The 16,495-nt window shown below is 46.6% G+C and overlaps 1 protein-coding gene across 3 annotated transcripts in view; it reads left to right on the top strand.

Moving 5' to 3' along the window:
* Positions 1 to 16,495, top strand: part of DOCK2 (dedicator of cytokinesis 2) — a 458,684-nt gene that overhangs the window by 56,180 nt on the left and 386,009 nt on the right. For all 3 annotated transcript variants that reach the window (XM_086362249.1, XM_086362251.1, XM_086362252.1), the window contains exons 10-14: positions 3,154 to 3,289; positions 5,618 to 5,693; positions 6,651 to 6,727; positions 7,318 to 7,443; positions 8,648 to 8,772. In XM_086362249.1, coding sequence (XP_086218375.1) covers positions 3,154 to 3,289; positions 5,618 to 5,693; positions 6,651 to 6,727; positions 7,318 to 7,443; positions 8,648 to 8,772 — 540 coding nt within the window. The remainder of the gene's footprint in view (positions 1 to 3,153; positions 3,290 to 5,617; positions 5,694 to 6,650; positions 6,728 to 7,317; positions 7,444 to 8,647; positions 8,773 to 16,495) is intronic.

Here is a 16,495-nt window from a genome sequence, read left to right as displayed (position 1 = left end):
CCCCAAGCAGGAATTGTGGACCATGTTGAGGCCATGTCTTGTTCCCAGAAACTCTATGTCTCTCCCTCTTTCTCCCACACCAGCCATAGTGAAAAGCTGGGGATGGCTGCTTTACTAGGCTCTGGCCCTGATGTCAGCAGACAGGTCGTTCCCAGTACATATGCCTGCATGAAAATTAACTTGGAAGAGAAGTAACTCTTCTCTTGGAGAAGGTGATGGCACCCCACTCCAGTACTCTTGCCTGGAAAATCCTGTGGACTGAGGAGCCTGGTAGGCTGCAATCCATGGGGTTGCTGAGAGTCGGACTCGACTGAGCGACTTACCTTTCACTTTTCACTTTCATCCATTGGAGAAGGAAATGGCAACCCATTCCAGTGTTCTTGCCTGGAGAATCCCAGGGACGGGGGAGCCTGGTGGGCTGCCGTCTATGGGGACACACAGAGTCGGACACGACTGAAGCGACTTAGCAGCAGCAGCAGCAACTCTTCTCTAGTGAGGCCAGAACCAGGGATCTCTGCTCTGATGCCAACAACGTGCCTCAACATTCCTTCTCCAGCTGAATCTCATCTGGAAGAGGGTCTCAGGAACACTGAAGCTTTTAGATTTGAACAGGGCACTGGAATGCTGGGTGGTCCAGGTGGGTTTCCCTCCTGTGCACCTTTGGATGGTGAAAGAAATGCATTGTGGTGTTTAGATTTTGGATCATTTTTACTCTCATTATTCTGAATTCTTTTTCATGTAGACTTCCTATCTCCTCCTCTTTTATTTGATTTGGTGGGCATTTATCATGTTCCTTTACCTGCTGGGTATTTCTCTGCCTTTTCATCTTGTTTATATCTCTGTGTTTGGGGTGGCCTTTCCGTATTCTTGAAGTTTGTGGTTCCTCTTTATTGTGGAGGTTCCTCCCTGTGGGTGGGGTTGGATGAGTAGCTTGTCAAGGTTTCCTGGTTAGGGAAGCTTGCATCAGTGTTCTGGTGGGTGGAGCTGGATTTCTTCTCTCTGGAGTGCAATGAAGTGTCCGGTAGTGAGTTTTGAGATGTCTGTGGGTTTGGTGTGACTTTGGGCAGCCTGTATATTGAAGCTCAAGGCTATGTTCCTGTGTTGCTGGAGAATTTACGTGGTATGTCTTGCTCTGGAACTTGTTGGCTCTTGGGTGGAGCTTGGTTTCAGTGTAGGTATGCAGGCTTTTGGATGAGCTCTTATCAATTGATGTTCCCTAGAGTCGGGGGGTTCTCTGGTGCTCTCAGGTTTTGGATTTAGCCTCCTGCCTCTGGTTTTCAGTCTTATTCTTACAGTAGCCTCAAGGCTTCTCCATCCATACAGCACTGATGATAAAACACCTAGGTTAATGGAGAAACATTGTGGCCTTTAGACTGATGGACTTTGGGGTCAGAGTGACCAGACAGTGTCTCTAAGGACTAAGGTCATGGACTGGGGGAAGACCTTTATCTTCCGTGTGTCTTGGTTTCCTCATATGTTGAATTGGGCTACAGTAATAGTACTGGGCTTTCCTCATGGCTCAGTGGTAAAGAATCCGTCTGCCAACATAGGAGATGTGGGTTTGATCCCTGGTGGAGGAGGAAATGGCAACCCACTTCAGTATTCTTGCCTGGAGAATCCCATGAACAGAGGAGCCTGGTGGGCTACAGTCAGTGGGGTCACAAACGGTTGGACAGGACTGAGCATCTAAACAACAAATAGTATTAATGATAGAACTTTGGAGAGTTGTTAAGACTCAAAGAAGACAATGATGTGTGAGACACTTCTCACAGTGTTTGAGACATCAGTGTGTTCACAGCTTCTACGTTCCTCCTTCTGAGCACACAATTCAGTATACTTCTCTGTCCCCTTGCAGTTAGGTATGGCCATGGCCCTTGCTTTGGCCAGTGAAACGGGAGTGGAAGTGATAGGCCTGTCTTCTGGGTGAAAGTTTTAAGAGCCAGTAAGTGTCTTGACACATTCCCTCCCCCTGCTCTGGGGATAGTAGATAGACCTATTGTGAAAGATAGGTCATCCTTCAGCCAGGGGCCCAGAGTAAGTAAGTGCATGGAGTCCCTGCCTATCTGCACTGGATCTGTAGCCTGAGCTGGAGTCAACTCTGTTGTGTTAGAAGCTCTGGGATCTTGTGGTTGTTTGATGCCTGGGTGATTTACATACGTTAAGTGAAGTAAAGTGAAAGTTGCTCAGTCATGTATCTGACTCTTTGTGATCCCATGGACTATAGTCCATGGAATTCTCTTGGCTAGAATACTGGAGTGGGTAACTTTTCCCTTCTCCAGGGGATCTTCCCAGCCCATGGATCAGACCAGGTCTCCTGCATTACAGGCAGATTCTTTACCAACTGAGCCATCAGGGAAGCCCAAGAATACTGGAGTGGGTAGCCTATCCCTTCTCCAGTGGGTCTTCCTGACCCAGGAATCGAACTGGGGCCTCCTGCATTGCAGGCAGATTCTTTACCAACTGAGCTATCAGGCAGCATTAGGTGCTCAGTAAATGGTAGTTGTTTGGGCTTCCTGGGTGACTTAGTGGTAAAGAATTTGCCTTCCAGTGCAGGAGATGTGGGTTTGATCCCTGGGTCGGGAAGATCCTCTGGGGAAGGGCATGACAACCCACTCTAGTATTCTTGCCTGGAGAATCCCATGGACAGAGCAGCCTATTGGGCTACAGTCTGTGGGGCTGCAGAAGAGTCAGACTCTACTGAGCAGCTGAGCACACAAGCAGATGGCAATTGTTAGGGTTTCCCTTCTTCCTGTGCCTTCTCCCTCAGAGACACTGAGCAGTGACCAGACGGATGAAGTCATTTGTAGCAAATGCTATTTTTGGATCCATCCACTGGCATATAGGAACTCCTGTCTATATAGCTGACATCGCACCTCTATCCTTCTTTTCTCATCAATTTGAAGTGGAAGAATCAGGACTGAACACCAGAGTCCTGTCACCCAGTTTCTTTTCCAAAGCTCACTTTTCTTATGTGTGAAATGGATGTGATAGCTTGGCTTTCCACATTTTCCAGGACTAATTGTATAATGCAGTTATGTCATGTATACTAAGTGATAAACATAGCCCCCTCCCTGAATTCTCTATTACTAGGTTTTCTTTTCTATTTTTTGTTCATCAGACACAATATGTAACTATTCACTTCCTGCCCTACAGGATCTTGGAAACAAAGACCTCAACAGGGATAAAATTTACTTAATTTGTCAAATAGTCCGAGTTGGGAAGATGGATCTTAAGGACACAAACACAAAGAAGTGCACGCAGGGACTGAGGCGGCCCTTCGGGGTGGCAGGTAAGGGCACGCACACAGCACCTCCTAGGTGTGCACGTCCTGGTGATTGCGCTCCAAAGACTTGTTCTTTCGCTCTCCTCCTTGCCCTCCCTTGCTCAAAAACCTTTGCCAGGCAGCCCCTAATACTTAAATTTCTTGAGATTCAATCAAAGTAATTGATGACTAAGTCCAGATTTATGACAAAGATGGTGAATAATGAAATCCCTGCATCTGGAGCAGAGTGCTGGGACCACGGAGCCATCTGAGCCATTGGTACCTTCGCTCCCAAGCATGGTGGAAAAGAAAGAACAATACAGGCGGGATCTAATTATGAGGAACAAATCATCCTTCAAAAAAAATACCCAGGACAGGAAGTGCAGTTAAACAGAATGAGTCACCCACCACACCGCTCAATTCCGGGTTGGACCCTTGGCACAACCGAGCGAGGCTGCTTGAGATAAACATCACCTCTGCATTTCTCCCCAAGCCTCCGCTCTCCTGGGAGTTGCCAAGACTTAATTATTCTCTTCCCACTTTTATGGCTCTTGTTATATTTGACTATCACTTGCTGTATTATTTACCTAATATATTTTCTTTTAATTAACTCACTGTATTTAAGCTAAAGTACATTTTTTTTTTCTTAAAAGACAATTTAGACACCCATGGAAATAGCAATTCTTATGCCAGTTTTACTTCTTTGGGTTAAAATATAACATTTTAGTTGTGTACCATTTATAATCCCTGTATGCCATATCTAAACCCAATGTCTCAGGTTTCTCCTGAGGACACCCAGATCTTCTGTCATGACAAATCAGCTGGTTCTCCAAGTCCCCTGGCACTTCTTGCCAAGTGGCCGAATGGGAGAAATGAGCTTATCCTGAGCTAACTGGTGTTTAAACTGGTATTTTTGCCAGCTAGCTAGATGGGTGATCTTGGACAAGCATTTTTCCCCAGGGCCTTAGTTTTCTTGTCTGCAAATGAGGGACTTAGGCCTGGTGGCTCCACGACCTGCTCTAAATGCTCTGTTTCTGTATGAAGGGCAGTCCTGACCTTACCACATACCTGGTAAAGTGGCGAGGGCCTTACTGCAAAGTGTGTCTTTGTCTCCAGCTATAACTGGCTCTCTCTTCTGGTTTCTAGTGACAGCAATCTGGTGTAAATGAAAGATTTAGGGATAGGTTGCTTCAGGCAGTACTGGATCCAGGAACTCAAATGAATTTTCATCTCTGTATCTCTCAGCTCCTGTGTCCTTTTGCTGACTTATTCTGAAGATGACTGTCCAATTAGTTGGCTAGCTCTTCCAAGTTTGCATCCTACCTGCTTAGCAGCCCAGGGGAAAGAGAGCACTTCTTTTCCATTCATTTCAGGAGAAGCCCCAGGAGCTAAAATATATGCCATTTGCTCATCCCCAAAGTCCTTATTCTGGGCAGGGGGATTTGGTTCCCTGATCCCCAGGCCAAAACTCTGGAGCCAGAGGGAGATTGTTCTACCCAAATATAGCTCACTGAGAATAGGTGAGGGGAGTGTCTGTTTGTCAGAAAGAATGGATGCTAACCAGGTTCAAATAACAGTTTCCCCTCTTTCTCACAGCTCCCTAAACTCCTCTTTTGAGCTAGATACAGTCACTAGTTGATCATTACCTGGGCAGTTTTAATGGCTCCCTGATGGGGGCCTGGAGTGTTTGAGGAATTTCTTGTTGCTAGGATTTTGGCCCTATTTGGCTAGCAAGTTTCAATGCTCCTCCCCCTGCCCCCATTTCTATAATCCCTGCTCTGGGGCAAGAGTTCTTTACCTTAGTTTTATGGAGCTTCAGTGGCTGATTTAAGGACAAGTTTCAGAAGATCCAGGATCCCTCTGGAAATGTAGGGTTCAAGGATCCCCAGATGTGTGTCTGTGAATATGAGCACGTTTATAAAAGAGGGTGATTAGCTCTTCAGACCCTACAGGGAGTCACTGTGCTTGGGTTTTGTCAGTATGCTGCTGCTAAGTCACTTCAGTCGTGTCCGACTCTGTGCAACCCCATAGATGGCAGCCCACCAGGCTCCCGCGTCCCTGGGATTCTCCAGTATAGTAGACCTCTAATAGGAATATGTCAGAAGCAAACCTAATTGCTTAGTTCCATGGGCGTGGCTCTGACTCTTTCCCCTCGGCCTCTGCTAAGCCCCTGGCTCTCAAACGTTTCTCTGGCTGCCCTCCTCCCAGCCCAGCTTACCCAGAGGTGTTTGCCAGGTGGCCGATGCTGGCTTTCCTGCCTTTTTAAGCTTCCTGCCCTACGATCTCATCCCATTGTCATCCCTTCCTGGGAGCGGGAGGGCTTAAGCCATAAAGTCATTTCTCTTCTTTTTCTAGTTATGGATATAACAGACATCATCAAGGGGAAAGCAGAAAGTGATGAGGAAAAGCAGCACTTCATTCCTTTTCACCCGTGAGTGATTTCCCATTACTTTCTATTCTCTGAAACCACATTTTTCCTGATTGAGGGCCACTCAGAAGCAGAATGAACTGGTTCCTTGAGTTGATAACAGCCAGTTAGGACCTACCAAGAGGAAAGGGTAAGAATGATGGTCTCAGTGCCTAGGCATTCAAAACCATCCAGCTTTTGACCTGCTTGTTCATGAGGTGTTATTTATTTAACAAGCTTTGATTAAAAGCTGGCAGAGAGCTGGGCATTGTGCTAGGCATGGAGCATGAGGTGGTAAACAGGATCAACATGGCTGTTTTCATGAAGCTTATACTTAGGTGGGGAATTAAATGGGTAGGTAACAACAGATCAGTGCATCAGATACAAATATGACTGGGACCATGAAGCTACAAAGCAGCAGCATACCAGGAGCATATAACAGGGAGTCAGGACCTAGTTCTCATGGGCACGCATATCCATGACTTTAAAGGAGGGCAGTGAGGAAGGTAGACGTCCTTTCCTTGATCTAAGAAAGCTTGAGACAGTAAGACCCCAAGCTTGAGAACATTGTCCTCATTTGTTTAAGGAGGATTTTTTTTTTTTTTAACAGATAATGAGGTCAGTGACTTGGATTTAGCATGTGATTAGGACTTCGCATGAACAGCCAGAGCTGTGCCACCTTGCTAAGCAGATACTCACTTTGAGGGCTTGGGGATCCTTTCTTTTTAAGAATCTTCCTAGGAATACAAATGGCCTCTACTTGTAGCCTAGGTATTCTCCAAGTTTTAGAGCCATATTGCTTTGTGAAAGAGAGAGATGTGCTCCTTGATGGCAGGTACACTCTGAGCTGACATGGGCAGGCTCCCTTTTCACCTAAGGTGTGTAGAGGGGCTGGGCAACTTTCTGGAGCCCCTGAAACCACAGGGGAGGGAATCTATAAGGGTACCATGCAAACATTTTGTGCTCTCTTTTCCTGTCTAGGGTAACAGCTGAGAATGACTTCCTTCACAGCCTGCTGGGCAAAGTCACAGCCTCCAAGGGGGACAGCGGAGGGCAAGGTACAGAGCCTGCTGGCCAAGCAGGCTGGACCAGACTTCAGCTTGGGCTCCCTTGGTTCTACAGCAACCAGCTCAAACCCCTAGACTCTGGGAGACATAACCTTCCTTCCAGACAGGCCATTACGAAGAGTGGGGTCTCGTGATCTACAGAGATGGAAATCTCTGCCTGAGAAATAGAAGGGAGACATGTCCTTGTGCTGAAGGGAGAGAGGAGTCGGTGTGTCCTGACTCTTTCCTGTGTGTCAGGCCCTGTGAGATGTTTCCTTGTTTGCTTCCCTCCTTCCCACAGTCCTATAAGATAGATGGGATCAAGCCCACTTTACACAGGGTGGGTTTAGAGGGGTGTGATGAAGTGACAGAAGCTGACCCTGCTGGAAGTAACCGGTGGGATTCAAATCAGCAGTGTCTCACTCCAGAGCTCTTTGCATCCCAACTCCCGGCCTCCCCCAGGGCTGGGTCACTGCATCTGTGGCTACGTGTCTCTGCTTCCACGATCTCCTCCGGAGAGAGAACAAGGGGAGAGACCATGGGAGGGAGAGGCTGAGAGAGCACCTTGAAGTTGGCTCTTCATCTTGAGTGCTCCCTTCCAGGCCTCTGGGTGACCATGAAGATGCTCGTGGGTGACATTATTCAGATCCGCAAGGACTACCCACACCTCGTGGACAGGACCACCGTGGTAGCCAGGAAGCTGGGATTCCCGGAGATCATCATGCCAGGTTCTCCTTCCCCTGGGAGGGGTTGAGGGTGGCCTAGCTGCTGTGATCCATTTTCTTTTTCAACAGCCAGCTCCTTTCTTTTCTACTGCTTTCCTCTATTTCTTTCCCTGAAGGTAACTGCTGAAAACAACTGTATATCCAAAATGCATTTATATAATAAACATAAACACGTGAGTATATACACATGCACTTCCCCTCACAAATGGAATCACACTCTATACACTTTCTGTCCCATTACTTGATATACTCTGCACAGTGTTCTGTGACTGACTTACCACTTAATAATTTACCATGGACATCCACTTTACTTCAGGCGGAATAATTTCACTCTCTCTAGGGGTAAGTATGGTCATTCTCTTAAACTGTTAAGCTATTTTTTCTTACAGAAATAGTCCACACTTATTGTAAAGTGTCCAATAACATGAAAAAGGACTACAGCGAAACAGTAAAAGCTCTCTTAAATCTTTGTCTCCAAAAGTAACCACAACTATATGTAGTTTCCAAATATGTATGTAACAAAAAAAAAAAAGTAAATGAGATTCTATAATAATACTCTTTTGAAACTTGCCTGTTTGCCTTAAACTTGAGTCTGGTACTGGTATCCATGAGCACTCTCACTGACTGAGCCCTTCTTTCCTCAGCTGAACTGTGGTCCACTGGAGTCATAGTTTACTAACGCCTGCCTTTACTAAGACGCCAGTTCCTGTGCATTCCCTGCAGGGCTTTCAGCTATCACCACCCCCTCAGCTCCTGAAGACCCTCCCTGCCTGGCCCTGTCTGTGTTACTTGGACACATGTGGAGAGTCACTCTGTCTCCTCTGCACAGTAAAAGACCCATGGAGAGAACTGTCGGTGGTTGTTATTTACGCACCAAGATCAATCCAACTGAAGCTTTACTTTGCCTTCCCAGAAGGTGTCACTAGAGGATGAAAATTAAGCGATTTTTAATGGAGAGAAAAACATGCCCAACTGTGACCACCTCCCCTTTCGTAACTAATTTTCTACTGTTCCTCCATCCTCTTGTCACCTTCTGCTCCGGGCGCCCTGATGAAGTAAAAATGCTTTTCCAAGTAGTTCTGATTTTAGTATCATTAACAGATGTCAAGGAGGGGCACTTCCCCCAATCCCCCACTCCCCGCGCCCTCTGGTTGATGTCTCTCTCGCTGCACAGACTCCAACTCTTGTCTCTCTCCCTCTGTCTCAGGGGACGTCAGGAACGACATCTACATCACTCTCTTACAAGGCGACTTTGACAAGTACAACAAGACCACACAGAGGAACGTGGAAGTGATCATGTGTGTGTGTGCGGAGGATGGCAAAACGCTGCCTGTAAGGGACCCTGCTGTTGCTCTGGGTGACAGGGCCCTCCTTGGGCGCCTCTGCTCGTAAAGATTTGCTTTTTCCGTTCTTGATCCTGCTCTCTGAGTGCCAGGTGCCTTCGGGGGTGGTGCAGAGTAATGTGACACACACCTTTAGAGTTTGGCTGGCCTGGTAGCCCATAATAAGCCCTGGTGTGTTGTTATTTCTTTACAGCAAAGCAGTTGGCTTTTCAGTGTCTGTCCCTTTCCTTTCATGACCTCTTATTCCTTTCTTGCTCAGCCTTAGTTTTTATGTTGGCTTTTTGCAGTCAAAATGCTGTTCTCATTGCAACCTGAGCTAGTTTATTCAGGCGAAATACCAGGAGAAAGGAACAGTACAGAGCCTTGGGCTGGTGTGAAGACACAGAATGTCCTCAAAACAGACATTGCCGACACTTAATCTGACTCCCCAGTGCTCAGCCAGACATTCTGGTGGAAAGCCTTACCCGTAAATTGGTCTCCAGAGGGCGGGCAGAGTGTATTCAGGAATGCAAAGCATATTGCTATAAATATTTATACAGCATATGTCCTGTACAATATTTGTCATGTGTGTTTACATTTATTTACTTATATTTCCTGTAAGGTTGTCAGCAGCTATGTCCAGTGTGTGGGACGGTTTTGCTTTTCAATTTCTCCTTTTAGAGTACTTAGCTGAAAATAAAATCAGCTCTCAGTAGAAGTTTCAGCATGGGCAAATATTCCTCTTAGGCCACACACAGTAGGTGATCAGATCGCACAGGAGATGGTGGTGTGAGTACAGATAGGTGTTCTGCTTCAGCTTGGGGGCCTAGAGCTCAGGCATATTTTTCTACCCTCCACCTACAAATAGCTGGCATTCATAGAGGCATTGCTATATGCCAGAGACTGTGATAAGTATCCCCTGGAGAAGGAAATGGCAACCCACTCCAGTATTCTTGCCTAGGAAATCCCATGGACAGAGCAGCCTGGTGGTCTAAAGTCCATGGGGTCGCAATGAATCTCATACAACTTAGCCAGTAAACAGCAACAACAACAATGGCGTGTGATAAGCATGATGCATTACTATTACTTCCCCCATTTTTACAGAGGGGGAAACTAAACCTTTGTCAAGTGAAATAACTTTCGCAAGGTCATAGAGTTAGTATGTGGCAGAGATGGGGTTTGATTTAAGACTCTAGGCCCTCTTATTAAACGGGTTTCCCTGGTGGCTCAGTGATAAAGAATTCTCCTGCCAATTCAGGAGGCGCAGGTTCAATCCCTGGGTTGGAAAGGTGCCCTGGAGGAGAAAATGGCAACCCACTCTAGTAAGCTTGCCTGGAGAATCCCAGAGGAGTCTGGTGGGCTACAGTCCACAGGGTCACAAAGAGTCAGACATGACTGAGTGACTAAACAGCAAACAACAGCAAGTAATGCCTAGAGATTAAAAAGAAAAATCCCCAATTTATTTATCAGTTTAAAAATTAGGCTAATAACCACTTCTATCAAATTCTAGGAAGATTGATAATTATTTTTTAAATCTAAAGATATCCTCACAATTGCCTTTTTGTTGGGAAAGATTGGCTCCATTAATTAATACTTAGTTAAGCAAAATCCAAGCATTTAAGTCATCCTCTTTTTGTTGGATTGTGAAACTTTTCTGAAAAATAAAATTAGTAAGAAACACTTTGCTCAAAGAAACACAAAGGAAGAGCAGAGGCTTTTTATCTGAAAGGGAATTTGCATTTCACAAATGTATAGACCATGCTTTGAAGTAATTTTTATCCAACTACCTGTTGGAGAACTCTAACCTCAGCTTCATTTTTTAAAACTGATCCACTTGCCTTCAATGTTGCTGGAAGACAAATTAGAAGGAACAGTAATGGGAACGCAGGCCCCTTATCTTGTTTCTAAAGCATTCTTATCAATACTTCCACCTATGCTATCCTTTCGAGTCATATCCAACCAGGCTGAATAGATGCACTTATCAAAGATGAATATATAAGCAGATATTCTGGAGACTGAAATGGAGAGGTGACTGCCGGCACAGTGGTAATTCATAGTTTCATCTATGAGGTAAGTTACGGGGGAGTTCAGTTGACTGACTATTGAAAATTGCTAAGGAAGCCTGTGGGAGGCCTTTCTTTCTTTACCTGCCAAAATAAAATACAATATTACTGCCTAATTAAGTGTCAGACAGCACACTCAAACATTCCTGTTTGGTGCTGGTGGGTTCCTGTGGGAGCAGCCCCCTTTAGGGCCATCAGTTTTTCTTCCTGCTCCTCGGAGGAGCAGGGTCAGTGGATAGAGTATGTTAGGTGTGTCCTTGACTCACTTTGAGGTCTCAACGACCATGCTCAGGAGGGCCCGTGGCAGAGAAGTTAACAGGGTGGGCTCTGGGATCAGCCTGCCAGTATTCATATCCCAGCGTTCCCTCCAATTCGCTCTGTGATCTTAGGCAAGTTTATGTATCTGTGAAAGAGGAAAAAAGGCTTCCCTGGTGGCTCAGTCAGTAAAGAATCTGCCTGCAATGCAGGAGACCACCTGTAGCACAGGAGACCCACGTTCGATCCCTGGGTTGGCAAGATCCCCTGGAGAAAGAAATGCCAAGGAAATAGCCAGTATTCTTGCCTGGAGAATCCCATGGACCAGAGGAGCCTGGCGGACTGCAGTCCATGAGGTCACTAGAGTCAGACACAACTTAGCAACTAAACTATGACCAAAAGAGGAATAATAATCTCTTCCTCATGGGGTTGCAGTTTATACAAAACACTATCTGTAAGGAAGCTTGTTGTTGTTTAGTCACCAGTCATGTCCGGCTCTTTGCAACACCATGGACTCTAGCCCACCTCTGTCCATGGGATTCTCCAGGCGAGAATATGGAGTGGGTTGCCATTTCCTTCTCCAGGGGTTCTTCCTGATCCAGGGATGGAACTTGCATCTCCAGCTTTCCAAGCAGGTTCTTCACCCCTGAGCCACCTGGGAAGCCTGCTGCTACTGCTAAGTCACTCCAGTCGTGTCCAACTCTGTGCGACCCCATAGATGCAGCCCACCTGTCTCCTCCGTCCCTGGGAGTCTCCAGGCAAGAACACTGGAGTGGTTGCCATTCCCTTCTCCAATACATGAAAGTGGAAAGTGAAAAGTGAAACTGAAGTCGCTCAGTCGTGTCTGACTCTTAGCGACCCCATGGCCTGTAGCCTACCAGGCTCCACGGGATTTTCCAGGCAAGAGTATTGGAGTGGGTTGTCATTTTCTGCTCCAGTCCTGGGAAGCCTGGCAGGCAGTAAATACTCAATAACAGGAAGGAGGTAGCATTTACAGGCAGGAGACCAACTGCAGTTTGAGGCCCTGGAAAGGACTTGAGGGGGTCAGATGCACAATCCAGTGTAGATACCTGAAGCAGGCTTAAGTACAAATGCTTAGATGCTGGGCTGAGAAGCCTCTGCTCCTCTGAGACCAGCCAGTTTACTGGGGTGGAGGTAGGGCACCGGGGATCAGTGCTGTGCAGTGGTTAAGACACAACCTCAAGGGCCAGACAGTCAGGCTGAAAGCCCGGCTCAGCCTGAATCAGCGGGACGACCTTGAGCAAGTTACATAATCTCTGTATACCTAGGAGTCTGCCTGAAAATGAGACGAGCAGTGGAACCTTACTCTAGTGAATACCAGCTGAGGTAATCTACGTAATAGGTATTCATTGACATTCTCTATCAGCAGAAAGGTAGAGCCCTTATGGCAGAAAGTGAAGAAGAACTAAAGAGCCACTTGATGAAAGTGAAAGAGGAGAGTGAAAAAGTTGGCTTAAAGCTCAATATTCAGAAAACTAAGATCATGGTATCCGGTCCCATCACTTCATGGAAAATAGATGGGGAAACAGTGGAAACAGTGGAAACAGTGGCTGACTTTATTTTTCTGGGCTCCAAAATCACTGCAGATGGTGACTGTAGCCATGAAATTAAAAGGCGCTTGGAAGAAAAATTATGACCAACCTAGACAGCATATTAAAAAGCAGAGATATTACTTTGTCAACAAAGATCTATCTAGTCAAGGCTATGGTTTTTCTAGTGGTCAGGTATGGATGTGAGAGTTGGACTATAAAGAAAGCTGAGCACCGAAGAATTGATGCTTTTGAACTGTGGTGTTGGGACTCTTGAGAGTCCCTTGGACTGCAAGGAGATCCACCCAGTCCATCCTAAAGGAGATCAGTCCTGGGTGTTCATTGGAAGGACTGATGTTGAAGCTGAAACTCCAATACTTTGGCCACCTGATGTGAAGAGCTGACTCATTGGAAAAGACCCTGATGCTGGGAAGGATTGGGGGCAGGAGGAGAAGGGGACGACAGAGGATGAGATGGTTGTATTGCATCACCGACTCAATGGACATGGGTTTGGGTGGACTCCGGGAGTTGGTGATGGACAGGGAAGCCTGGGGTACTGTGGTTCATGGGGTTGCAAAGAGTCGGACACAACTGAATGAATGAACTGAACTGAACTGAACCGAGAGCCATCTCAGGCTTGATTACCACCTTGTGGACACTAACTGGCATCTTCCATGATAAGACTGACCTCGTCAGCCTAGAGTACTTTCAGACTCTCGAAGTGCATTCAGACCCCTGATGTCCTTTGTTCCTCAGGTGACTCCTATGAGGTAAACAGTGCTTGTGTTTAGAGTCTGATTTTTCCTCCCACTGCAGTGTGTCCACCAAAGCCAAGTTGGCATTAACTTTTCCAGGCTTCCTTCTACTGACCTGAAGCCAGTTAGGGGCTCTCATTGCTAGTTGGGAGCCATGGGGGTGGGAAAGTTATTGTCTAGGCTCACTGGAGACATCTATTCAGTGCAGTTCAGTTGCTCAATCATGTCCGACTCTTTGTGACCCCATGAGCTGCAGCATGCCAGTCTTTCCTGTTCATCACCAACTCCCAGAGCTTACTCAAACTCATGGCCAGTCAGTGGTACCATCCAATCATCTCATCCTCTGTCATCCCTTTCTCCTGCCTTCAATTTCTCCCAGCATCAGGGTCTTTTAAAATGAGTCAGTTCTTCACATCAGGTGGCCAAAGTATTGGAGTTTCAGCTTCAGCATCAGTCCCTCCAGTGAATACTCAGGATTGATTTCCTTTAGGAGTAACTTAATCTTCTTGTAGTCCAAGGGACTCTCAAGAGTCTTCTCCAACACCACGGTTCAAAAGCATCAATTCTTTGGTGCTCAGCTTTCTTTATGGAAACATACACAGATCTATATTTTCCCTGGAAACATATACAGATCTATATTTTCCCTAAAACTGGGTCCTGTTTTTGGTTGCCATGCTCTCTCTACAGACTTGGTGACATTCAGGTTTCTCTCTGAAGTGTCTATGGGGAGGGCAGTGTCATAGGACTTTCTCAGAATAATGTTGTCCTCAGCCTTAGGCAATCAAAAATTTTCATCATCAAGATAGTTTTGTGGGATTCAGTTGCCTGCTGTACAGCAGTTTTCCTTTCACCAGAGATATATGTGTGTTTTCAGTTTTTATAAGCTACATGGGATTCACTGGAGCTGTAGAAATGCTAAGCCCATAAACGTCATGAGATATAAATCTTGGGAGGTAGAAGGCGTCTAGGCCGTTACAGAGGGAACACTGGACAGGGGGTTAGAGGTGGGAGATGTGTCCTGGGGCTCCTCCTGTGGGGGTGCTGTCTTAGCCGCTCGGAGTTTCGGTTTGCTCAGTTTGGCAATGGGGATGATGACAGTAGCTGTCAGAGCTGATTGTGAGGTGCTCTGTACAAAAGGCACAGCACAGCTCTGGTCACACGGCACTCTACATGGTCAGGAGAACTTCGGAAGCACGTTTCTAGTTCAGTACCTAAGAAGTTCTGAAAGGCTCCATCCCACTGAAGAGAAAGTTGTATGTCTTCCCTCACTTGCAGTTCCCTGGTTGTCCTTGTTTTTTTTAGGGATAAGTTTTGAAAGGATGCTATATCCTTTTCAAATGGTTTCAGTCTGGCTGTAGGTAGCATCAGTCTGTATTGAAACAAAACTCATTCTTTCCCGATAGCTCAGAAGTATGGATGGAGAAGGCAATGGCACCCCACTCCAGTACTCCTGCCTGGAAAATCCCATGGATGGAGGACCCTGGTAGGCTGCAGTCCATGGGGTCGCTAGGAGTCGGGCACAACTTGAGCGACTTCACTTTCACTTTTCACTTTCATGCATTGGAGAAGGAAATGGCAACCCACTCCGGTGTTCTTGCCTGGAGAATCCCAGGGACGGGGGAGCCTGGTGGGCTGCCGTCTATGGGGTCACACAGAGTCAGACACGACTGCAGTGACTTAGCAGCAGCAGCAGCAGCAGAAGTATGGAGCAGGCTCTCAAGTAAGAGGGACAGGATTGTAACTTCCCATAGCTTAGCTTGCTTCACCAAGGGACCCAGAGTGAAGGTATGTGGCCAGCTTTGGTCATTCAGCCTGGTAGGGGATCCACTAAAGAATCTGATGGAATCTGGTGAGAAGCATGGATCCTTACACCATGAAAAGCCCAGAGACACACTTTGCAATTTGGGGGCTTGGGGCTGCAAAACCAGTTCTCATGTCCCTAGATCTCTGAAGACTTGAGGTTAAAATCTCTTGTTCTGTTTTAAAAATTGACCTCAAGACTCTTCTGGGTGACCCTACCTTAGATCTTGTTTTGGGACCAAACAATTGGAATGAACACAGATAGAATTAGGGGCTGGCATACTCTGTGGCTCAGCTGGTAAAGAATCTGCCTGAAATGCGGGAGACCTGGATTGGATCCCTGGATTGGGAAGATTCCCTGGAGAAGGGAAAGACTAGCCACTCCAGTATTCTGGTCTGGAGAATTCCATGGACTACATAGTCCAAGAGTCAGACGCCACTGAGTGACTTTCACTTTCACTTTCACACTCTCTTGCAGGGCTTCCCAGGTGGCTCAGTGGTAAAGAATCTGCCTGCCCCTGCAGGAGATGCAAGAAATGTGGGTTCGATCACTAGGTGGAAAAGATCCGCTGGGAGAGGGCATGGCAACCCACTCCAGTATTGTTGCCTGGAGAATCTCATGGACAGAGGAGCCTGGCAGACTAGAGTCCATGGGGTCACAAAGAGTCAGATATGACTGAAGCGATTGAGCATGCACACGCACGTAGTCTGCTGCTGCTGCTGCTAAGTCGCTTCAGTCGTGTCTGACTCTGTGTGACCCCATAGACGGAAGCACACCAGGCTCCCCCGTCCCTGGGATTCTCCAGGCAAGAACACCGGAGTGGGTTGCCATTTCCTTCTCCAATGCATGAAAGTGAAAAGTGAAAGTGAAGTCACTCAGTCATGCCCGACTCTTTGCGACCCCATGGACTGCAGCCCTCTAGGCTCCTCCATCCATGGGATTTTCCAGGCAAGAGTACTGGAGTGGGGTGCCATTGCCTTCTCTGTGCACATAGTCTACTGCAAGATAATTCCTTGTTACTGTGAGGGTGATTTTTATGGCAAACAATAAATACCCTATATTGGTTGCTCTTTTCTCACTCTCTCAGAGTATCCTTCCTGCCTTTCTGCTCAAAGCCAATGTGGAATCTTTCTTTGAGATCTTCAACTGTCATTACCTCCCAGAAATATTCTTTGAGTCTTTAGGGAGAACTGAAGCGACCTTTCTCAGTGCTCCATAGTATTACACAGTCAGCCCCCCATACCTAAACCTATGGGTTCTGCATCTGCAGATAAGGAAGGTCATCTGCACTACATCATTTTATATAAGA

Source organism: Bos grunniens, chromosome 20, assembly GCF_055505025.1.
Source record: "Bos grunniens cultivar Pamir isolate PY7600 chromosome 20, Bosgru_T2T1.0, whole genome shotgun sequence".
In the NCBI taxonomy this organism is placed as follows: domain Eukaryota; kingdom Metazoa; phylum Chordata; class Mammalia; order Artiodactyla; family Bovidae; genus Bos; species Bos grunniens.
Note: the sequence above shows the minus strand (reverse complement) of the source record. Positions and strands in the feature narration are given on the sequence as shown.